Raw genomic sequence first — 22,769 nt, forward strand, 5'->3', positions numbered from 1 at the left:
AGCCACCACTAGGGGGAGCTCCCTGTATACAGAGATACATGATAAGATTCTGCCTGCAGCCACCACTAGGGGGAGCTCCCTATATACAGAGATACATGATAAGATCCTGTCTGCAGCCACCACTAGGGGGAGCTCCCTGAATACAGAGATACATGATAGGATCCTGTCTGCAGCCACCACTAGGGGGAGCTCCCTGTATACAGAGATATATGATAAGATCCTGTCTGCAGCCACCACTAGGGGGAGCTTCCTGTATACAGAGATACATGATAAGATTCTGCCTGCAGCCACCACTAGGGGGAGCTCCCTATATACAGAGATACATGATAAGATCCTGTCTGCAGCCACCACTAGAGGGAGCTCCCTGTATACAGAGATACATGATAAGATCCTGTCTGCAGCCACCACTAGGGGGAGCTCCCTGTATACAGAGATACATGATAAGATCCTGTCTGCAGTCACCACTAGGGGGAGCTCCCTGAATACAGAGATACATGATAAGATCCTGTCTGCAGCCACCACTAGGGTGAGCTCCCTGTATACAGAGATACATGATAAGATCCTGTATGCAGTCACCACTAGGGGGAGCTCCCTGAATACAGAGATACATGATAGGATCCTGTCTGCAGCCACCACTAGGGGGAGCTCCCTGTATACAGAGATATATGATAAGATCCTGTCTGCAGCCACCACTAGGGGGAGCTCCCTATATACAGAGATACATGATAAGATCCTGTCTGCAGCCACCACTAGGGGGAGCTCCCTGAATACAGAGATACATGATAGGATCCTGTCTGCAGCCACCACTAGGGGGAGCTCCCTGTATACAGAGATATATGATAAGATCCTGTCTGCAGCCACCACTAGGGGGAGCTTCCTGTATACAGAGATACATGATAAGATTCTGCCTGCAGCCACCACTAGGGGGAGCTCCCTATATACAGAGATACATGATAAGATCCTGTCTGCAGCCACCACTAGGGGGAGCTCCCTGTATACAGAGATACATGATAAGATCCTGTCTGCAGCCACCACTAGGGGGAGCTCCCTGTATACAGAGATACATGATAAGATCCTGTTTGCAGTCACCACTAGGGGGAGCTCCCTGAATACAGAGATACATGATAAGATCCTGTCTGCAACCACCACTAGGGTGAGCTCCCTGTATACAGAGATACATGATAAGATCCTGTATGCAGTCACCACTAGGGGGAGCTCCCTGAATACAGAGATACATGATAGGATCCTGTCTGCAGCCACCACTAGGGGGAGCTCCCTGTATACAGAGATATATGATAAGATCCTGTCTGCAGCCACCACTAGGGGGATCTCCCTGTATACAGAGATACATGATAGGATACTGTCTGCAGCCACCACTAGGGGGAGCTCCCTGTATACAGAGATACATGATAAGATTCTGGCTGCAGTCACCACTAGAGGGAGCTCCCTGTATAGAGATACCTGATAAGATCCTGTCTGCAGTCACCACTAGGGGGAGCTCCCTGTATACAGAGATACATGATAAGATCCTGTCTGCAGCCTTCACTAGGGGGAGCTCCCTGTATACACAGATACATGATAAGATCCTGTCTGCAGCCTCCACTAGGGGGAGCTCCCTGTATACAGAGATACATGATAAGATTCTGTCTGCAGTCACCACTAGTGGGAGCTCCCTGTATACAGAGATGAATGATAAGATCCTGTCTGCAGCCTCCACTAGGGGGAGCTCCCTGTATATACAGATACATGATAAGATCCTGTCTGCAGCCTCCACTAGGGGGAGCTCCCTGTATACAGAGATACATGATAAGATCCTCTCTGCAGTCACCACTAGGGGGAGCTCCCTGTATACAGAGATACATGATAGGATTCTGTCTGCAGTCACCACTAGGGGGAGCTCCCTGTATACAGAGATACATGATAAGATCCTGTCTGCAGCCACCACTAGGGGGAGCTCCCTGTATACAGAGATACATGATAAGATCCTGTCTGCAGCCACCACTAGGGGGAGCTCCCTGTATACAGAGATACATGATAAGATCCTGTTTGCAGTCACCACTAGGGGGAGCTCCCTGAATACAGAGATACATGATAAGATCCTGTCTGCAACCACCACTAGGGTGAGCTCCCTGTATACAGAGATACATGATAAGATCCTGTATGCAGTCACCACTAGGGGGAGCTCCCTGAATACAGAGATACATGATAGGATCCTGTCTGCAGCCACCACTAGGGGGAGCTCCCTGTATACAGAGATATATGATAAGATCCTGTCTGCAGCCACCACTAGGGGGATCTCCCTGTATACAGAGATACATGATAGGATACTGTCTGCAGCCACCACTAGGGGGAGCTCCCTGTATACAGAGATACATGATAAGATTCTGGCTGCAGTCACCACTAGAGGGAGCTCCCTGTATAGAGATACCTGATAAGATCCTGTCTGCAGTCACCACTAGGGGGAGCTCCCTGTATACAGAGATACATGATAAGATCCTGTCTGCAGCCTTCACTAGGGGGAGCTCCCTGTATACACAGATACATGATAAGATCCTGTCTGCAGCCTCCACTAGGGGGAGCTCCCTGTATACAGAGATACATGATAAGATTCTGTCTGCAGTCACCACTAGGGGGAGCTCCCTGTATACAGAGATGAATGATAAGATCCTGTCTGCAGCCTCCACTAGGGGGAGCTCCCTGTATACAGAGATACATGATAAGATCCTCTCTGCAGTCACCACTAGGGGGAGCTCCCTGTATACAGAGATACATGATAGGATTCTGCGGCCGCCCTGTGTCAGACATGCTGGTTGCTCTGTGTTTCTTCTGTGATTGATGGCAGCGCTTTGTTGCTTTGTTTTTGGATTCTCGTTATTTCTCTGGTGAGCTTTCTTCATCCTTTGTTGCTCCCGGAGATCTGCTGCCACATTGCTATTCCGATCAGGAACTAACATTGACATTTGAGGGACGGAAATTTCACTTTCCCCTGAGATTTCACATCGCAGGTAACAGCGCAGACACCAGAGACGGAAAAAAAGATAAAAAAGAAGAATCCACCCAAGGTCAAGAAAACCTCAGCGCACTCGTCATTCAGGAGCCTTGAAAAGTTGTCTGACAACTTTGTGACAACTATTATTGTCAAAAGTATCAGATTACACCCAACTTAATTCTGTGCGACTTAAAGATCCAGAAGCGTCTGCCACAATTAGTTCTGCTGCAACTGACGCACTCAGCTCTGCTGCATCTGTCGCTTTCAACTCAGTTGCATCTTTTACACTAAACTCTGCAGCATCTGTCACACTCAGCTCTGCTGCATCTGTTACACTCAGCTCTGCTGCATCTGTTACACTCAGCACTGCTGCATCTGTTACACTCAGCACTGCTGCATCTGTCACACTCAGCACTGCTGCATCTGTTACACTCAGCACTGCTGCATCAGTCACACTCAGCTCTGCTGCAACAGTCACACTCAGCTCTGCTGCATCTGTCAGACTCAGCTCTGCTGCATCTGTTACACTCAGCTCTGCTGCATCTGTTACACTCAGCTCTGCTGCATCTGTCACACTCAGCTCTGCTGCATCTGTCACACTCAGCTCTGCTGCAACAGTCACATTCAGCTGTGCTGCATCTGTCACATTCAGCTGTGCTGCATCTGTCACATTCAGCTGTGCTGCATCTGTCACACTCAGCTCTGCTGTACCCCTGTCACACTCAACTCTGCTGCATCTGTTATACTCAACTCTGCTGCATCTGTCACATTCAGCTCTGCTGCATCTTTTACACTAATCTCTGCTGCACCTATCACACTCAGCTTTGCTGCATCAGACGTACTCAGCTCTGCCGCATCAGATGCACTCAGCTCTGCCGCATCAGATGCACTCAGTTCTGCCGCATCTGACGCACTCAGCTCTGCTGCATCCGACGCACTCAGCTCTGCTGCATCTGACGTACTCAGCTCTGCTGCACCTGACACACTCATCTCTGCTGCATTTAATGCACTCAGATCTGCTGCATCTGTCACACTCAGCTCTGCTGCACCTGATGCACTCAGCCCTGCTGTACCTGATGCACTCAGCTCTGCTGTACTCCTGTCACACTGAGCTCTCCTGCATCTGTCACACTCAGCTCTGCTGCATCAGTCACACTCAGCTCTGCTGCATCAGTCACACTCAGCTCTGCTGCATCTGTCACACTCAGCTCTGCTGTACCCCTGTCACACTCAGTTCTGCTGCATCTGTCACACTCAGCTCTGCTGCATTTGTCACACTTAGCTCTGCAACATCAGTCACACACAGCTCTGCTGTACTCCTGCCACACTCGGCTCTCCTGCATCTGTCACACTCAGCTCTCCTGCATCTGTTACACTCAGCTCTGCTGCATCTGTCACACTCAGCTCTGCTGTACCCCTGTCACACTCAGCTATGCTATACCCCTGTCACACTCAGCTCTCCTGCATCTGTCGCACTCAGCTCTCCTGCATCTGTCACACTCAGCTCTGCTGCATCTGTCACACTCAGCTCTGCTGCATCTGTCACACTGAGCTCTCCTGCATCTGTCACACTCAGCTCTGCTGCATTTGTCACACTTAGCTCTGCAACATCAGTCACACACAGCTCTGCAACATCAGTCACACACAGCTCTGCTGTACTCCTGTCACACTCAGCTCTCCTGCATCTGTCACACTCAGCTCTCCTGCATCTGTCACACTCAGCTCTGCTGCATCTGTCACACTCAGCTCTGCTGCATTTGTCACACTTAGCTCTGCAACATCAGTCACACACAGCTCTGCAACATCAGTCACACACAGCTCTGCTGTACCCCTGTCACACTCAGCTCTCCTGCATCTGTCACACTCAGCTCTCCTGCATCTGTCACACTCAGCTCTGCTGCATCTGTCACACTCAGCTCTGCTGCATCTGTCACACTCAGCTCTCCTGCATCTGACACACTCAGCTCTGCTGCATCTGTTACACTCAGCTCTCCTGCATCTGTCACACTCAGCTCTCCTGCATCTGTCGCACTCAGCTCTCCTGCATCTGTCACACTCAGCTCTGCTGCATCTGTCACACTCAGCTCTGCTGCATCTGTCACACTCAGCTCTCCTGCATCTGTCGCACTCAGCTCTGCTGCATCTGTTACACTCAGCTCTCCTGCATCTGTCACACTCAGCTCTCCTGCATCTGTCACACTCAGCTCTCCTGCATCTGTCACACTCAGCTCTGCTGCATCTGTTACACTCAGCTCTCCTGCATCTGTCACACTCAGCTCTCCTGCATCTGTCACACTCAGCTCTCCTGCATCTGTCACACTCAGCTCTGCTGCATCTGTTACACTCAGCTCTCCTGCATCTGTTACACTCAGCTCTCCTGCATCTGTCACACTCAGCTCTGCTGCATCTGTTACACTCAGCTCTGCTGCATCTGTCACACTCAGCTCTGCTGCATCTGTTACACTCAGCTCTCCTGCATCTGTCACACTCAGCTCTGCTGCATCTGTTACACTCAGCTCTGCTGCATCTGTCACACTCAGCTCTCCTGCATCTGTCACACTCAGCTCTGCTGCATCTGTTACACTCAGCTCTCCTGCATCTGTCACACTCAGCTCTGCTGCATCTGTTACACTCAGCTCTCCTGCATCTGTCACACTCAGCTCTCCTGCATCTGTCACACTCAGCTCTCCTGCATCTGTCGCACTCAGCTCTCCTGCATCTGTCACACTCAGCTCTCCTGCATCTGTCACACTCAGCTCTGCTGCATCTGTCACACTTAGCTCTCCTGCATCTGTCACACTCAGCTCTCCTGCATCTGTCACACTCAGCTCTCCTGCATCTGTCACACTCAGCTCTGCTGCATCTGTCACACTCAGCTCTGCTGCATCTGTCACACTCAGCTCTGCTGCATCTGTTACACTCAGCTCTCCTGCATCTGTTACACTCAGCTCTCCTGCATCTGTCACACTCAGCTCTGCTGCATCTGTTACACTCAGCTCTGCTGCATCTGTCACACTCAGCTCTCCTGCATCTGTCACACTCAGCTCTGCTGCATCTGTTACACTCAGCTCTCCTGCATCTGTCACACTCAGCTCTGCTGCATCTGTTACACTCAGCTCTGCTGCATCTGTCACACTCAGCTCTCCTGCATCTGTCACACTCAGCTCTCCTGCATCTGTCACACTCAGCTCTCCTGCATCTGTCGCACTCAGCTCTCCTGCATCTGTCACACTCAGCTCTCCTGCATCTGTCACACTCAGCTCTGCTGCATCTGTCACACTCAGCTCTCCTGCATCTGTCACACTCAGCTCTCCTGCATCTGTCACACTCAGCTCTCCTGCATCTGTCATACTCAGCTCTGCTGCATCTGTCACACTCAGCTCTCCTGCATCTGTCACACTCAGCTCTCCTGCATCTGTCACACTCAGCTCTCCTGCATCTGTCACACTCAGCTCTCCTGCATCTGTCGCACTCAGCTCTCCTGCATCTGTCGCACTCAGCTCTGCTGCATCTGTCACACTCAGCTCTCCTGCATCTGTCACACTCAGCTCTCCTGCATCTGTCACACTCAGCTCTGCTGCATCTGTCGCACTCAGCTCTGCTGCATCTGTCACACTCAGCTCTCCTGCATCTGTCACACTCAGCTCTGCTGCATCTGTCACACTCAGCTCTCCTGCATCTGTCACACTCAGTTCTCCTGCATCTGTCACACTCAGCTCTGCTGCATCTGTTACACTCAGCTCTGCTGCATCTGTCACACTCAGCTCTCCTGCATCTGTCACACTCAGCTCTCCTGCATCTGTCACACTCAGCTCTCCTGCATCTGTCGCACTCAGCTTTCCTGCATCTGTCACACTCAGCTCTCCTGCATCTGTCGCACTCAGCTCTCCTGCATCTGTCGCACTCAGCTCTGCTGCATCTGTCACACTCAGCTCTCCTGCATCTGTCGCACTCAGCTCTCCTGCATCTGTCACACTCAGCTCTCCTGCATCTGTCGCACTCAGCTCTCCTGCATCTGTCGCACTCAGCTCTGCTGCATCTGTCACACTCAGCTCTCCTGCATCTGTCACACTCAGCTCTCCTGCATCTGTCACACTCAGCTCTGCTGCATCTGTCGCACTCAGCTCTGCTGCATCTGTCACACTCAGCTCTCCTGCATCTGTCACACTCAGCTCTGCTGCATCTGTCACACTCAGCTCTCCTGCATCTGTCACACTCAGCTCTCCTGCATCTGTCACACTCAGCTCTGCTGCATCTGTTACACTCAGCTCTGCTGCATCTGTCACACTCAGCTCTCCTGCATCTGTCACACTCAGCTCTCCTGCATCTGTCACACTCAGCTCTCCTGCATCTGTCGCACTCAGCTTTCCTGCATCTGTCACACTCAGCTCTCCTGCATCTGTCACACTCAGCTCTGCTGCATCTGTCACACTCAGCTCTCCTGCATCTGTCACACTCAGCTCTCCTGCATCTGTCACACTCAGCTCTCCTGCATCTGTCACACTCAGCTCTCCTGCATCTGTCGCACTCAGCTTTCCTGCATCTGTCACACTCAGCTCTCCTGCATCTGTCACACTCAGCTCTGCTGCATCTGTCACACTCAGCTTTCCTGCATCTGTCACACTCAGCTCTCCTGCATCTGTCACACTCAGCTCTGCTGCATCTGTCACACTCAGCTCTGCTGCATCTGTCACACTCAGCTCTCCTGCATCTGTCGCACTCAGCTTTCCTGCATCTGTCACACTCAGCTCTCCTGCATCTGTCACACTCAGCTCTCCTGCATCTGTCGCACTCAGCTCTCCTGCATCTGTCGCACTCAGCTCTGCGATCGATGGACAGGATCTAACCTGTGACCAGTCACCGCTCCTCTTTACCTGCGGGATCCGCTTCCTCCACCGACAACTTAACGAAGGAAATTTTGGCTGGAATTCTGAATATCGGGGATTCGCTGTGGAACATGTTCATATGCGCCACGTGCTCAAAGTGTCCGGCGCGGTGGCTCTGAAATGACAGAAATATCGAAAAAATGTGCGTCTGTTTAAAAAAAAAACCTGAAGCTTTATCCTTCAGTCACATCCAGAGCTGCACTCATAATTCTACCAGTTGCTGCAGACATTGAACAAGCAGGGGCTGCCAAAATCAAATTGAGTGCTGCTTTGGATGTGACTGGAGTAGAAGTATCGGTGTTTTACGGTTTATCCTCACCAGGGACCTCATTTTTCTAGAATTCAGGTTGCTTGCGCACAGCAGAGGCGGTGAGGCGAGAGGTTTGCCCCACAAGTTAACTGTCAAAGAGTGGCAGAATTAGAGCGCAGCATTGCGCTGCCAAAGTTTATTCCGCTTGTTCGCACGCATGCTGCTGACAGTCATTTCTGGGGGGAGCAGCTGCGGCTTTGGAGCATCACCTGCGACCTCCAGGTCATAAGAACGCAGGTAGAGTGGATGCACAGTGGGTACATCATGGTGGCACGCGGCACAGCTGTTCCGTCTGATTAGCTGCAGAACATTACTGCCATCCTGCGATCCGTCGCTCGGGTGACGGGAATTGTAGGTTATTTTTTTTTTACCTTACAGCCTGAAGTAGTTACTGTTTTCATTGCTGTCTATGGGGAGATGCTGCTGCACCTGCTGCCCCCTATAGTACAGCACTGACATCTGGTGGCCAAAAGGAAAACTGCACTCATTTCAAGCAAAGGCACACCTTTGGCAATACACTTAAAGAGTGCCTGTTTATTCATTCTCAGACCTTCTGATATGGAGATTACAACCTGCTCTTGGTTTAAGACTTCTTTCTTTTGGTTGTGTTCCTCTCAGTAATACAGGCTGGATGTAAGGTTCTTATGTATGAGCACAGCTTCATTCCTGGGCTGATTTGTCCTACAGCTCCATTGTGTTGGGAATTGTTTGATTTCCCTCTCCCTCCCTGAGTCTTGTAGTGGGTTCTTCACTTTCTCTTTACACTCATACACAGTTTATGTATTTCACCTCAACTTCTCTTTGGATGCTTTCCTTCCTGTCTGTAAATTCATGGATATGCCCTCCATGAAGACATGAATGCTTCCACCCCTCTCCACCCGCAGTTGGACCATAAACAACTTCCCTTGCTACCTACAAATGAGAAGAAGGAGGAAAAAGAACAAAAAAAGCTACAGGTATGAGTTGTGTGCTATCATACATGCTTTAGGTTTTAGGATAGCCAGATATGTGAAGGAGTTGCACAGACTATTAATTAATAAATTAATTAATTAATTAATCAAAGGCATATATGACTACTATGGTCACAGAAGAGTGTGACCCGTTAGAGTAGCTCGATCTACCCCACAAAAGGTTTCAGGATAGCCAGATATGTGAAGGAGTTGCACAGACTCTACAACATCAAAAGGTAAAAAATCAAATGAATGAAGACTATTTAGAAAATTAATCAAAGGCATATATAACTACTATGGTCACAGAAGAGTGTGACCCGTTAGAGTAGCTCAATCTACCCCACAAAAGGTTTCAGGATAGCCAGATATGTGAAGGAGTTGCACAGATTCTACAACATCAAAAGGTAAAAAAAAACAAATGAATGAAGACTATTCCGAAAATTGATTAATCAAAGGCATATATGACTACTATGGTCACAGAAGAGTGTGACCCGTTAGATTTGCACAATCTACCCCACAAAAGGTTTCAGGATAGCCAGATATGTGAAGGAGTTGCACAGACTCTACAACATCAAAAGGTAAAAAAAACAAATGAATGAAGACTATTCCGAAAATTGATTAATCAAAGGCATATATGACTACTATGGTCACAGAAGAGTGTGACCCGTTAGAGTAGCTCGATCTACCCCACAAAAGGTTTCAGGATAGCCAGATATGTGAAGGAGTTGCACAGACTCTACAACATCAAAAGGTAAAAAAGCAAATGAATGAAGACTATTTAGAAAATTAATCAAAGGCATATATAACTACTATGGTCACAGAAGAGTGTGACCCGTTAGAGTAGCTCAATCTACCCCACAAAAGGTTTCAGGATAGCCAGATATGTGAAGGAGTTGCACAGATTCTACAACATCAAAAGGTAAAAAAAAACAAATGAATGAAGACTATTCCGAAAATTGATTAATCAAAGGCATATATGACTACTATGGTCACAGAAGAGTGTGACCCATTAGATTTGCACAATCTACCCCACAAAAGGTTTCAGGATAGCCAGATATGTGAAGGAGTTGCACAGACTCTACAACATCAAAAGGTAAAAAAAACAAATGAATGAAGACTATTCCGAAAATTGATTAATCAAAGGCATATATGACTACTATGGTCACAGAAGAGTGTGACCCGTTAGAGTTGCTCAATCTACCCCACAAAAGGTTTCAGGATAGCCAGATATGTGAAGGAGTTGCACAAACTCTACAACATCAAAAGGTAAAAAAAACAAATGAATGAAGACTATTCCGAAAATTGATTAATCAAAGGCATATATGACTACTATGGTCACAGAAGAGTGTGACCCGTTAGAGTTGCTCAATCTACCCCACAAAAGGTTTCAGGATAGCCAGATATGTGAAGGAGTTGCACAGACTCTACAACATCAAAAAGTAAAAAAAAACAAATGAATGAAGACTATTCCGAAAATTGATTAATCAAAGGCATATATGACTACTATGGTCACAGAAGAGTGTGACCCATTAGAGTAGCCCAATCTACCCCTCAAAAGGTCTCCGCTTAAGATCATTTTTTAGCAGGTACTAGACTTAAAAGGTCAAAAAGTCACGGTCTCTTGGAGTACGGTCACCACATCCACCAGCATATCTGCACATCTGTGGAGTGAATCTATGGAAGATATATTTTATCAAGCATCACAGATTAGCCAACAGGTAGTTAACATAAACACATGGGACCCCACCACTAAACAGAATAAATGACAAAATCCTGGCCGCCCACAGTCACCACTAGGGGGAGCTCATTGCCTATGGATTTATAATCCCATTCAGATAGTAAATTTATGTACAGTGAGTTGCTGCCTGTTGTGGCTGTAGGCGACACTCTCACGTCGCTTGTATCTGTGAAGCCACTTCACACCATATTTTACAGAATTTAATAGGTTGTTAAGTTATTTTCTTACCTCGGGCAAATCCTGATCCCCGCTGAGAACTGAATGGTCTTCAGTATGTGGAGACAACATTCCTGCATCAACGCTGCCCTCTAGTGGATGAAAGATGGAAATGCTGTGAAAGAGAAGCTTCAGAGAACATCTAGGAAGTGACTAAATTCCGTACTAAGACCAACGTTTTTACCTTATGCCCAACTAATTTCAGACCACGCATTTTAATCCCATAATATACAGACATCAGACCCCTTAAACAAACTACAGTGTCGGACGAGACCCCTTGAAACACAGGACATAACAGTATTATTTATATGCATAGTAAATGCGGTATTATTTATTTAAACTGTGTAGCAGTATTATTTATATACACAGTATATGGCGGTGTTATTTATGTGTAATAAGTGTGGTATTATTCATATGTACTGTGTTTCAGTATTATTTATATATAAGCAAGAAAAATAAATAAATATACAGCATACGGCAGCGTGATTTATATGCATAATAAATGTGGTATTATTTATATGTACTGTGTTTCAGTATTATTTATATATAAGCGAGTAAAACGAATACATTTACAGTATATGGCGGCATTATTTATAAGTATAATATAGATGCTATTTATATGTATAGTAAATGTGGTATTATTTATATGTACTGTGTTTCAGTATTATTTATATTTACAGTATTTGGCCATTTTTATACTTATGTCCATATTATATAGCAACTGTCACGGGAATACCGTGACAGAGAGGGGTCTGGTTACATGGATTCCTGCACTGATTAGAACTGCTTCACCATCCTATTAAACAGTGCAGGTTTTCCTTGCTCTGTCATTGCAAGGGTTAATCAGTTCAGTTGATCTCCTGGAGCTCTCCATCCTGAATTGGCTCAGCTGTTCTGTGTTGTCCACTCCCCTCTGGTATATATGCTCCCTACTGGCACTTGGGAGTTGCCAGTGATAGTTACCACTACCTGGTTTGGAGTTGAAGGAGAAGTTCAGTGTTTGGAGAGTTTTTCTGGAGATTGCTGAATGGAGGTCCGTGTTTATCGTTATCCTCTCCCATTTGGATTCTTCCTTCCCAGTCTCCCATCCTTTTGTTTTGTGATTATATTTGTATGATTGTAGTTTTATTTTATCCCTGTCTGTCTGGTTAGTGTTTTCCAATACACTTCGGCCTCACACCTCCCTGGGTGGGGGAGGGAACAGATAGGGGTTAAGATAGGAGCATAGCTAGGTACGAGACCCTGGCGTCTCCACCATGCAGGGGACAGGGATAGCATAGGGCGCCTCTAGTTCGAGGGATCGGGTAGGTTTCCACAGTCCCTTGTCACTTTGCGACATTGTCACTGGCCGCACCTTTTTGGATCCATTATGGATTCTGTGGCTGCTCTTGCAGGACAGCTACAACAACTCTGCCTCGAGGTGACAGACTTGTGCTCAGTTGCTTTGCCAGATCCATTGGCTCCAGGTTTAGGGCCTGTGGCTCTTGGGCAACTCCTGGTTTTCTCGCGGTCGGGATAAGTTTATGGTTTTAAGGGAGGCCTGTATACATTATTTTATATTACGCCCTCACTCCTAGGGTACCGAGTAGCAATGGGTGGGGATCGTAATCTCGATTCTCCAGGGTGACCCTCAAGCCTGGGCATTTTCTCTCCCATCTGATTCCCAGTCGCTTCAGACGGTCAAGGAGTTTTTTCAGACTCTGGGTCCTATCTATGACGAACCCAACCGAACTTCGTCAGCTTCAGAAGGAAAACCGGCCAGTGGAGGAGTATTGCTCCAAGTTCCATAGGTGGTCCACGGACACAAGTGAAATGACCCCACGCTCCGTGGTCAGTTTTGTCAAGGGCTTTCTGAGAGGATAGAGGATGCCTTTGCTCTGTAGGAGACCCCGGTTTCCCTGGAGGCAGCCTTGTCTCTAGCCAGGGGCCTACATAGAAATCATGGGGGCCCATAGCAGAAGCTCTAATTGCCCCCCCCCCAAAAAAAAACAATCAAACAAACAAATATTTGTCTGTGTCACAGAAGAGCAGATCTCACAACTTTCCAGCCTTTACATAGTAAATTTCCTCCTGCTGAAGTCCTAGATTCCTCTTTCATTGCCCCATAAAGTGTGATGCCAAAAAAAATGCCCCCCGAAACACAGTATGATACCCCCATGGTGCACTCCTCTACATGTACAGTATAATGACCCTATTGTTCCCCACTTCAATTCCCAAGGCAAAGTATGGTGACCCCAACACAGTATGATCCCCCAACTGTGACTCCCACACAGCCCTCCATACAGTATAAAGGCCCGCACTAGCCGTCCAAACAGTATGGTGGACCCCACACAGCCCTTCAAACAGTATGATGGACCCCACACAAACCTTCACACCGTATAATTGCTTTCATACAGTATAATGGCCCCCACATAGCCCTCAAAATATTATAAGTGCCCCACATAGCCTTCCATATGGTATAATATGCCACCCATAATCCTCCATATAGTACAATGCGCCACTCATATTCCTCCATATAGTATATTACACACCCCATAGGGTAAAATTCAGCCCCCATGTAGTATAATGCACCCCACAGTCCTGCAGTATTATGGGCACCACGTACACACTGATTTAAAAATACCGTATATTTTAAATAAGCTGACCCGAGTATAAGCCGAGACCCCTAATTTTACCACAAAAAACAGGGATAATGTATTTGTTAGAACCTTGCTGTTAGGTTTTTTTTCCTTTGCTGGTCACATGACCTTGTTGGCCTATTTAATCCTGCTCCGCCCTTCTGGCTTTGCTGGACTTCATTGTATATCTACTTTCTAGCTAGCCTGTGCTCTGTATCTAACTCTGTTAGTTTGCTTGGTCTACGGACCTCTATGTTCTATCTATTTTGTTTGTTCGTCTGTCTGCTACTATTTCTGTTAGGAGGTGTCCCATATTCCTCCCAGTCCTTAGTACTGGTAGGGATTCCCTCCTCACATCTATAGGTCTCCGTACAGACTAGATTAGGACTTTAGCAGGTCTGATCGCAGGATCAGGTTCCCTGTTACATCGTAGGGATTCAGCTGAGTCTTATAGTAGGGACAGATCTCCTCTCTTTCCTTAGCTTTGGTAGCAGAACATAACAGTATTGACACGAGTATAAGTCTAGGGTGGGAAATGCAGCAGCTGCTGGTAAATTTCCTCATCCTGGTATGTATGGCTCCCTCATCCCCAATCCTGGTATGTATTACTCCCCTCATCCACCAATCCTGGTATGTATGGCCTCCTCATCCCCCAATCCTGGTATGTATGGCCTCCACATCCCCCAATCCTGGTATGCATGGCCTCCTCATCATCCCAATCCTTATATGCATGGCCCCCTCATCCCCCAATCCTGGTATGTGTGGCCTCCTAATCCCCCAATCCTGGCATGCATGGCCTCCTCATCCCCCAATTCTGATATGTGTGGTCCCCTCATCCCCAATCCTGGTATGCATGGCCTCCTCATCCTCCCAATCCTGGTATGTATGGCCCCCTCATCCCCCAATCCTGTTATGTGTGGCCCCCTCATCCGCAATCCTGGTATGCATGGCCTCCTCATCCCCCAATTCTGGTATGTGTGGCCCCCTCATCCCCCAATCCTGGTATGTGTGGCCCAATCACTTTACACATAAAAAAATAAACACTTATACTCACCATCCTTCGTCACCCTTGCTCCAGTGCTGCGTCCTGTCTGCCAGCAGCTCTTGTCAGCATCTGAGCAGCGTGCACCCTCAGACACCGAGGTGAGCTGCTGCCAGCATATTCACTCCTCTACACGCCAGGACTATGGGCTTGGAGAATAATGAATATGCATTCTCTTTAGTAGCGGACACAGTCAGCAGGAGCTGCGGCTTAGCGCTCCTCCGTGCCTGCTACTAAAGAGAATGAATATTCCCTCTTCTCCACGCCCAGGGGAGTGGAGAAGAGGGAATATTTATGTCCCTTTAGCAGAGGGCACACGTGGTAACTGCAGCAGCAGGCTACTGTGTGTGCACCGCTCCTCCACCGCCGCAACCGCCCTCACCCAATACTCACCTATCCTCCTCGTTCCCCCACTGCTTCGGGGCCCCCCTGGCCCACGGGCCCCATATCAGTGGTGTGGCCTGCTGCCATTTGTCTCTAGCTATCCGAGTGGACCGCCATCTACGTCAGAGACCTAAAGAAACACCTCAATTTTCGGGGGGGTCAGGGATCAATGAAACCTAGGGCAGAGTCTACAGAGGAACCCCCTGGCAGTTGGGGGGGCGACTCATTTTATTGGTCCTTATGCAGTTCGGTGTAAAGAGGGAGTGTGTTTTTTCTGTAGTAACAAGGGTCATTTTGTGGGCACCTGTCTATCCATACACAACCACAAACAGCCGCCGGAAAACTTAGGAGCCCGGGTTGTGAGGAGGTTAGCAACCTGGGTGTACATGTTTCCTTTGTGGGTAGGTCACAATTCTTTTTACCAACCAAGATCCATTTTGGTGAAAGTAAGGTGGTTATCTCAGCCTTTTTTGGATAGTGGGACGGGGTTTAATCTGATTGACGCCCGGTTTGGCCAGGACCAGGGTCTCAATCCTCATAAATTGTCTAGACCAATAGCTATAATCGCTATTGATTCTGCACCCTTGAACCAGGGTTATTTTACTCAGGTCATTCGAGGGATTCGTCTGCAGGTAGGGGCCATGCACTCGGAATCCATCGACTGTTATGCGCTAGAAGGCTTGCCCTCTTCTGTGGTTCTTGGACTACCTTGGCTAACGTTGCACCGTCCCATGGTGGACTGGCAGACTCGGGAGGTGGTAAGGTGGAGCAAGTACTGTCAAAGACACTGCTTGGGCACCCAGTTAGCCAGGGTGGATACCCGGTCTCTGACGAAATACCTGTCTGATTTTGGGGATGTGTTCCTGGAACAGAAGAGTCAAGAACTTCCTCCTCATTGTCCTTATGATTGCACCATTAATTTAATATCTGGTGCCAAATTACCTAAGAGCAGTTCTCAGGTCCGAAGAGGCAGGCCATGAAGAACTATATCGCAGAAAGTCTGGCTAAGCCATACAGTATATGGCTGTATTATTTCTGTATAGTATATAGCAGTATTATGCAGGGGTGGATTAAGATTAGCAAGAACCCTGGGCAGTTTAGTAGGCGCGGGGCCCCCCCCACACACCTGATGTATCACGTGACATGAAACATGATCCCCTGTGATAGATCATGTGATAGTTCACATGAAATTAATTTGGCACAATATTAATATATTAATTATAATATTTTTTTTTACAATTGTATGACTTAATATTAAGCACAATTAAGTATGCTGACATCCCCTACATACAGTATGAGACCCTACACACAATATGAGCTGCCGCAATCCTCCTATACATAGCGGGAGGCCGCACGTAGCCATCTATACACAGCGGAAGGCCGCACGTAGCCATCTATACACAGCAGGAGGCCACACGTAGCCATCTATACACAGCAGGAGGGCGCACGTAGCCATCTACACACAGCAGGAGGCCGCACGGTGCCATCTATACACAGCAGGAGGCCGCATGCAGCCATCTATACACAGCAGGAGGCCGCACGTAGCCATCTACACACAGCAGGAGGCCGCACGTAGCCATCTATACACAGCGGGAGGCCGCACGTAGCCATCTATACACAGCAGGAGGCCGCACGTAGCCATCTATACACAGCGGGAGGCCGCACGTAGCCATCTATACACAGCGGAAGGCCGCACGTAGCCATCTATACACAGCAGGAGGCCGCACGTAGCCATCTATACACAGCGGGAGGCCGCACGTAGCCATCTATACACAGCGGAAGGCCGCACGTAGCCATCTATACACAGCAGAAGGCCGCACGTAGCCATCTATACACAGCGGGAGGTCGCACGCAGCCATCTATACACAGCAGGAGGCCGCACGTAGCCATCTATACACAGCAGGAGGCCGCACGAAGCCCTCTATACACAGCAGGAGGCCGCACGTAGCCATCTATACACAGCGGGAGGCCGCACGTAGCCATCTATACACAGCGGGAGGCCGCACAAAGCCATCTATACACAGCAGGGGGCCACCCGGCACCATCTATACACAGCAGGAGACCGCACGTAGCCATCTATACACAGCAGGAGGCCGCACGTCGCCATCTATACACAGCAGGAGGCCGCACATAGCCATCTATACACAGCAGGGGGCCACCCGGCACCATCTATACACAGCAGGAGACCGCACGTAGCCCTCTATACACAGCAGGAGGCCGCACGTAGCCATCTATACACAGCGGGAGGCCGCACATAGCCATCTATACACAGCAGGAGGCCGAACGTAGCCATCTATACACAGCAGGGGGCCACCCGGCACCATCTATACACAGCAGGAGACCGCACGTAGCCATCTATACACAGCAGGAGGCCGCACGTCGCCATCTATACACAGCAGGAGGCCGCACGTCGCCATCTATACACAGCAGGAAGTCGCATGTAGCCATCTATACACAGCAGGAGGCCGCCCGTCGCCATCTATACACAGCAGGAGGCCGCATGTCGCCATCTATACACAGCAGGAGGCTGCATGTAGCCATCTCCATCTATACACAGCAGGAGGCCGCCCGTCACCATCTATACACAGCAGGAGGCCGCACGTAGCCATGTATGCACAGCAGGAGGCCGCACATAGCCATCTATACACAGCGGGAGGCCGCACGTAGCCATCTATACACAGCGGGAGGCCGCACGTAGTCATCTATACACAGCGGGAGGCCGCACATAGCCATCTCCATCTATACACAGCAGGAGGCCGCCCGTCACCATCTATACACTGCAGGAGGCCGCACGTAGCCATGTATGCACAGCAGGAGGCCGCACATAGCCATCTATACACAGCGGGAGGCCGCACGTAGCCATCTATACACAGCGGGAGGCCGCACGTAGTCATCTATACACAGCGGGAGGCCGCACATAGCCATCTATACACAGCAGGAGGCCGCACGTCGCCATCTATAAACAGCAGGAGGAAGCACGTCGCCATCTATACACAGCAGGAGGCCGCACATAGCCATCTATACACAGCAGGAGGCCGAACGTAGCCATCTATACACAGCAGGGGGCCACCCGGCACCATCTATACACAGCAGGAGACCGCACGTAGCCATCTATACACAGCAGGAGGCCGCACGTCGCCATCTATACACAGCAGGAGGCCGCACGTCGCCATCTATACACAGCAGGAAGTCGCATGTAGCCATCTATACACAGCAGGAGGCCGCCCGTCGCCATCTATACACAGCAGGAGGCCGCATGTCGCCATCTATACACAGCAGGAGGCTGCATGTAGCCATCTCCATCTATACACAGCAGGAGGCCGCCCGTCACCATCTATACACAGCAGGAGGCCGCACGTAGCCATGTATGCACAGCAGGAGGCCGCACATAGCCATCTATACACAGCGGGAGGCCGCACGTAGCCATCTATACACAGCGGGAGGCCGCACGTAGTCATCTATACACAGCGGGAGGCCGCACATAGCCATCTCCATCTATACACAGCAGGAGGCCGCCCATCACCATCTATACACAGCAGGAGGCCGCACGTAGCCATGTATGCACAGCAGGAGGCCGCACATAGCCATCTATACACAGCGGGAGGCCGCACGTAGCCATCTATACACAGCGGGAGGCCGCACGTAGTCATCTATACACAGCGGGAGGCCGCACATAGCCATCTATACACAGCGGGAGGCTGCACGGCGGCCCCCCAGAGACAGCGGGAAGCCGCATGGCGCCCCCCCCAGAGACAGCAGGAGGCCACACAGCGCCCCTTCCAGAGACAGCGGGAGGTCGCACGGCGCCCCCCCCAGAGACAGCGGGAGGCCAAACGGCACCCCCCCAGAGACAGCGGGAGGCCACACGGCGGCCCCCACAGAGACAGCGGGAGGCCGCATGCAGTCACGCACACACAAACATATACAGACATATACATACACGCATAAACACATTTGAAACACAAAAATACATATAAACAGACATCACACAATGATATCTGCACACACACTCACACACACTCACACACCATCCCCTGGCTCCCGTCGTCCAGCTCCTCTCCAGTGGTAAGTAGCAGTGCAGGCCGGGTGCGCACTGCGTGATGTCACACTAGCAGACACGGTCGCGCACAGGGCCATGTCTCCTAGCTGTGACGCGGCCGGGCCAGCACACAAGGAAGTTAACAGGTGCAGTGCTGGCCCTGCCGAAGAAGAAGCAGGGGCCATGCGCCGCTGCTGGGGGAGCGGTCCCGGGGGCCCCCCCCTCCTCTGACTGCCGGTATGTGCCGCGGCGTCTCACATATTATAATGAGGGCAATCTGGCCATGGACCCCCCGGAACCCCGGGCCCCACGACCCCCCGGAGCCCAGATTGCCCTCATTATAATCCGCCTATGGTATTATGTATAAGTACAGCATATGGCTGTATTATTTGTGTACAGTATACAGCAGTATTATGTATATGGACAGTATATTGCTGTATTATTTCTGTATAGTGCATAGCAGTATTATTTATATGCACAGTATATGGCTGTATTATTTGTGTACAGTATATAGCAGTATTATTTATATGCACAGTATATGGCTGTATTATTTGTGTACAGTATACAGCAGTATTATTTATATGCACAGTATATGGCTGTATTATTTCTGTATAGTATATAGCAGTAATATTTATATGCACAGTATATGGCTGTATTATTTGTGCACAGTATATAGCAGTATTATTTATATGCACAGTATATGGCTGTATTATTTGTGTACAGTATACAGCAGTATTATTTATATGCACAGTATATGGCTGTATTATTTCTGTATAGTATATAGCAGTAATATTTATATGCACAGTATATGGCTGTATTATTTCTGTATAGTATATAGCAGTAATATTTATATGCACAGTTTAAGACTGAATTATTTCTGTATAGCACATAGCAGTATTATTTATATGTACAGTATGTGGCTGTATTATTTGTGTACAGTATACAGCAGTATTATTTATATGCACAGTATATGGCTGTATTATTTCTGTATAGTATATAGCAATATTATTTATATGTACAGCATATGGCTGTATTATTTGTGTACAGTATACAGCAGTATTATTTATATGGACAGTATATGGCTGTATTATTTCTGTATAGTATATAGCAGTATTATGTATATGGACAGTATATTGCTGTATTATTTCTGTATAGTATATAGCAGTATTACGTATATGGACAGTATATTGCTGTATTATTTCTGTACAGTATATAGCAGTATTATTTATATGTACAGTATATGGCTGTATTATTTCTGTATAGTATATAGCAGTATTATGTATATGGGCAGTATATGGCTGTATTATTTCTGTATAGTATATAGCAGTATTATTTATATGCACAGTATATGGATGTATTATTTCTGTATAGTATATAGCAGTATTATGTATATGGACAGTATATGGCTGTATTATTTGTGTACAGTATATAGCAGTATTAGCACAGTATATAGCTGTATTATTTGTGTATAGTAAGTAGCAGTATTATTTATATGTACAGTATATGGCTGTATTATTTCTGTATAGTATATAGCAGTATTAGGTATATGTACAACATAGGCTGTATTATTTGTGTACAGTATACAGCAAATTATTTATATGTACAGTATATGGCTGTATTATTTCTGTATAGTATATAGCAGTATTATGTATATGGACAGTATATGGCTGTATTATTTCTGTATAGTATATAGCAGTATTATTTATATGTACAGTATATGGCTGTATTATTTTTGCATAGTATATAACAGTATTATATATATGGACAGTATATGGCTATATTATTTCTGTATAGTATATAGCAGTATTATTTATATGCACAGTATATGGCTGTATTATTTGTGTACAGTATACAGCAGTATTATTAATATGTACAGTATATGGCTGTATTATTTGTGTACAGTATACAGCAATATTATTTATATGAACAGTATATGGCTGTATTATTTCTGTATAGTAAATAGCAGTATTATTTATATGTACAGTATATGGCTGTATTATTTGTGTACAGTATACAGCAGTATTATTTATATGTACAGTATATGGCTGTATTATTTCTGTATAGTATACAGCAGTATTATTGATATATACAGTATATGGCTGTATTATTTCTGTATAGTATATAGCAGTATTATTTAGATGTACAGTATATGGCTGTATTATTTCTGTATAGTATATAGCAGTATTACTGATATATACAGTATATGGCTGTATTATTTCTGTATGGTATACAGCAGTATTATTATATGACTTTGCTGAAGAACAGGGAGATTACTATTAAGTCTGCTGATAAAGGTGGTGCCATAGTCCTCCTGAATACAACTGACTACATTAAAGAAGCACACAGACAGCTGATGGACATACAATACTACACCAAACTGGATGATGACCCAACTGCAAAATATATGAGGGAGTTGAAAAAAGTCATCAGAGGTCTATGTACAGATTCCACAAACCTTCTGGACTTCTTACCTGAGAACCCCAGGATAGGAATTTTCTATATGCTTCCCAAGATTCATAAGCCAGGTAACCCAGGAAGGCCAATCATCTCAGGGATGGGAACACTCACCGAAAAAAATCTCAGGGTGGGTAGAAAATGTCCTTAAACCGCTGGTAAAACCGCTGCCTAAAAATGCCATCTTAGCCACTATGGATGTGGAATCCCTATATTCTAATATCCCACATAAAGATGGACTGCCAAGTGTTTCCTGCTCTTTCAAACCCTTGGCCTATTTCCGTTACATCGATGACATCTTAATAATCTGGACTGAGTCGAGAACTTCTAACATTCCATGACAAGTTCAATACATTTCATCCCACCATAAACTTGACATTGGACCACTCAAAAACAGAAATCAACTTCCTGGATACCACCATAAATATTAAAAATGGTTCAATCCAGACATCGGTGTATTGGAAACCAATTGACTATCCCCATACCTCAGATGGGACAGCTTCCACCCAAAACACGTTAAAAAGTCCATCATCTACAGCCAGACCCTTAGATATAGTCGTATCCGTTCCAGCCCAAAGGACAGGGATGAACATTTAACCCATCTAAGGCTGTGTGCGCAAGATCAGGATTTGAAGCAGAAATTTCCTGAGCGTTTCTGCATCTCCTTGGCAGCATGGTTTTGCTGCGATTTTGACGCGTTTTTGATGTGGTTTTTGATGCGTTTTTTTCAAGCGTTTTTGTACATCAATGAATGCTTTTTGGAGCGAAATAAAGTTATTTGGTGGGACATTGCTTAAACCCTTACATTACCGTCAGAACTGGGGTGAGTATATTGGTTAATTTAAATGAGTAAAGAATGTGTCTGTTGTATTTCAAATAAAGTGTTTACTCTGTGTCTGTGTGTTTATTTAACTCTTTACTTTACTTTAATTAAGTTTGGTCATGAAAAGGTCTGATTGACACTCTGTCATAACCAAACAAAAGAGCTAGGTGTCAGCTAATCCCATTCACCCAATCTTCATTAGCATTTCTATTCATGTAATTTATGCAGCTGCTGTGAGCTGGTATTTTTAGCCTGGGAAGGTGTATTTGCAAACATGTTCCCTGGTCAATATGAACAGCTCACAGCTGGCTCGTTAGCCA

General features: G+C 47.2%; 1 protein-coding gene across 7 annotated transcripts in view; it reads right to left on the minus strand.

The window, feature by feature from the left end:
- LOC141164275 (uncharacterized) overlaps nucleotides 1-22,769 on the minus strand; it is a 71,409-nt gene that overhangs the window by 27,019 nt on the left and 21,621 nt on the right. For 3 of the 7 annotated variants that reach the window (XM_073649406.1, XM_073649409.1, XM_073649410.1), the window contains exons 2-3: nucleotides 11,102-11,181; nucleotides 7,864-7,990 (exon numbers count right to left, since the gene is read on the minus strand). In XM_073649406.1, the coding sequence (XP_073505507.1) occupies nucleotides 7,864-7,990; nucleotides 11,102-11,181 (207 nt within the window). Of the gene's footprint in view, nucleotides 1-7,863; nucleotides 7,991-8,194; nucleotides 8,493-11,101; nucleotides 11,205-22,769 lie in introns of those variants that run through there. The other 4 variants (XM_073649405.1, XM_073649411.1, XM_073649412.1 and 1 more) reach the window with 3 other exon arrangements.

The sequence above is a fragment of the Phyllobates terribilis genome, unplaced genomic scaffold (genome assembly GCF_046119375.1).
Source record: "Phyllobates terribilis strain yellow unplaced genomic scaffold, ASM4611937v1 Scaffold_10__3_contigs__length_209671492, whole genome shotgun sequence".
Classification (NCBI taxonomy): Eukaryota; Metazoa; Chordata; class Amphibia; order Anura; family Dendrobatidae; genus Phyllobates; species Phyllobates terribilis.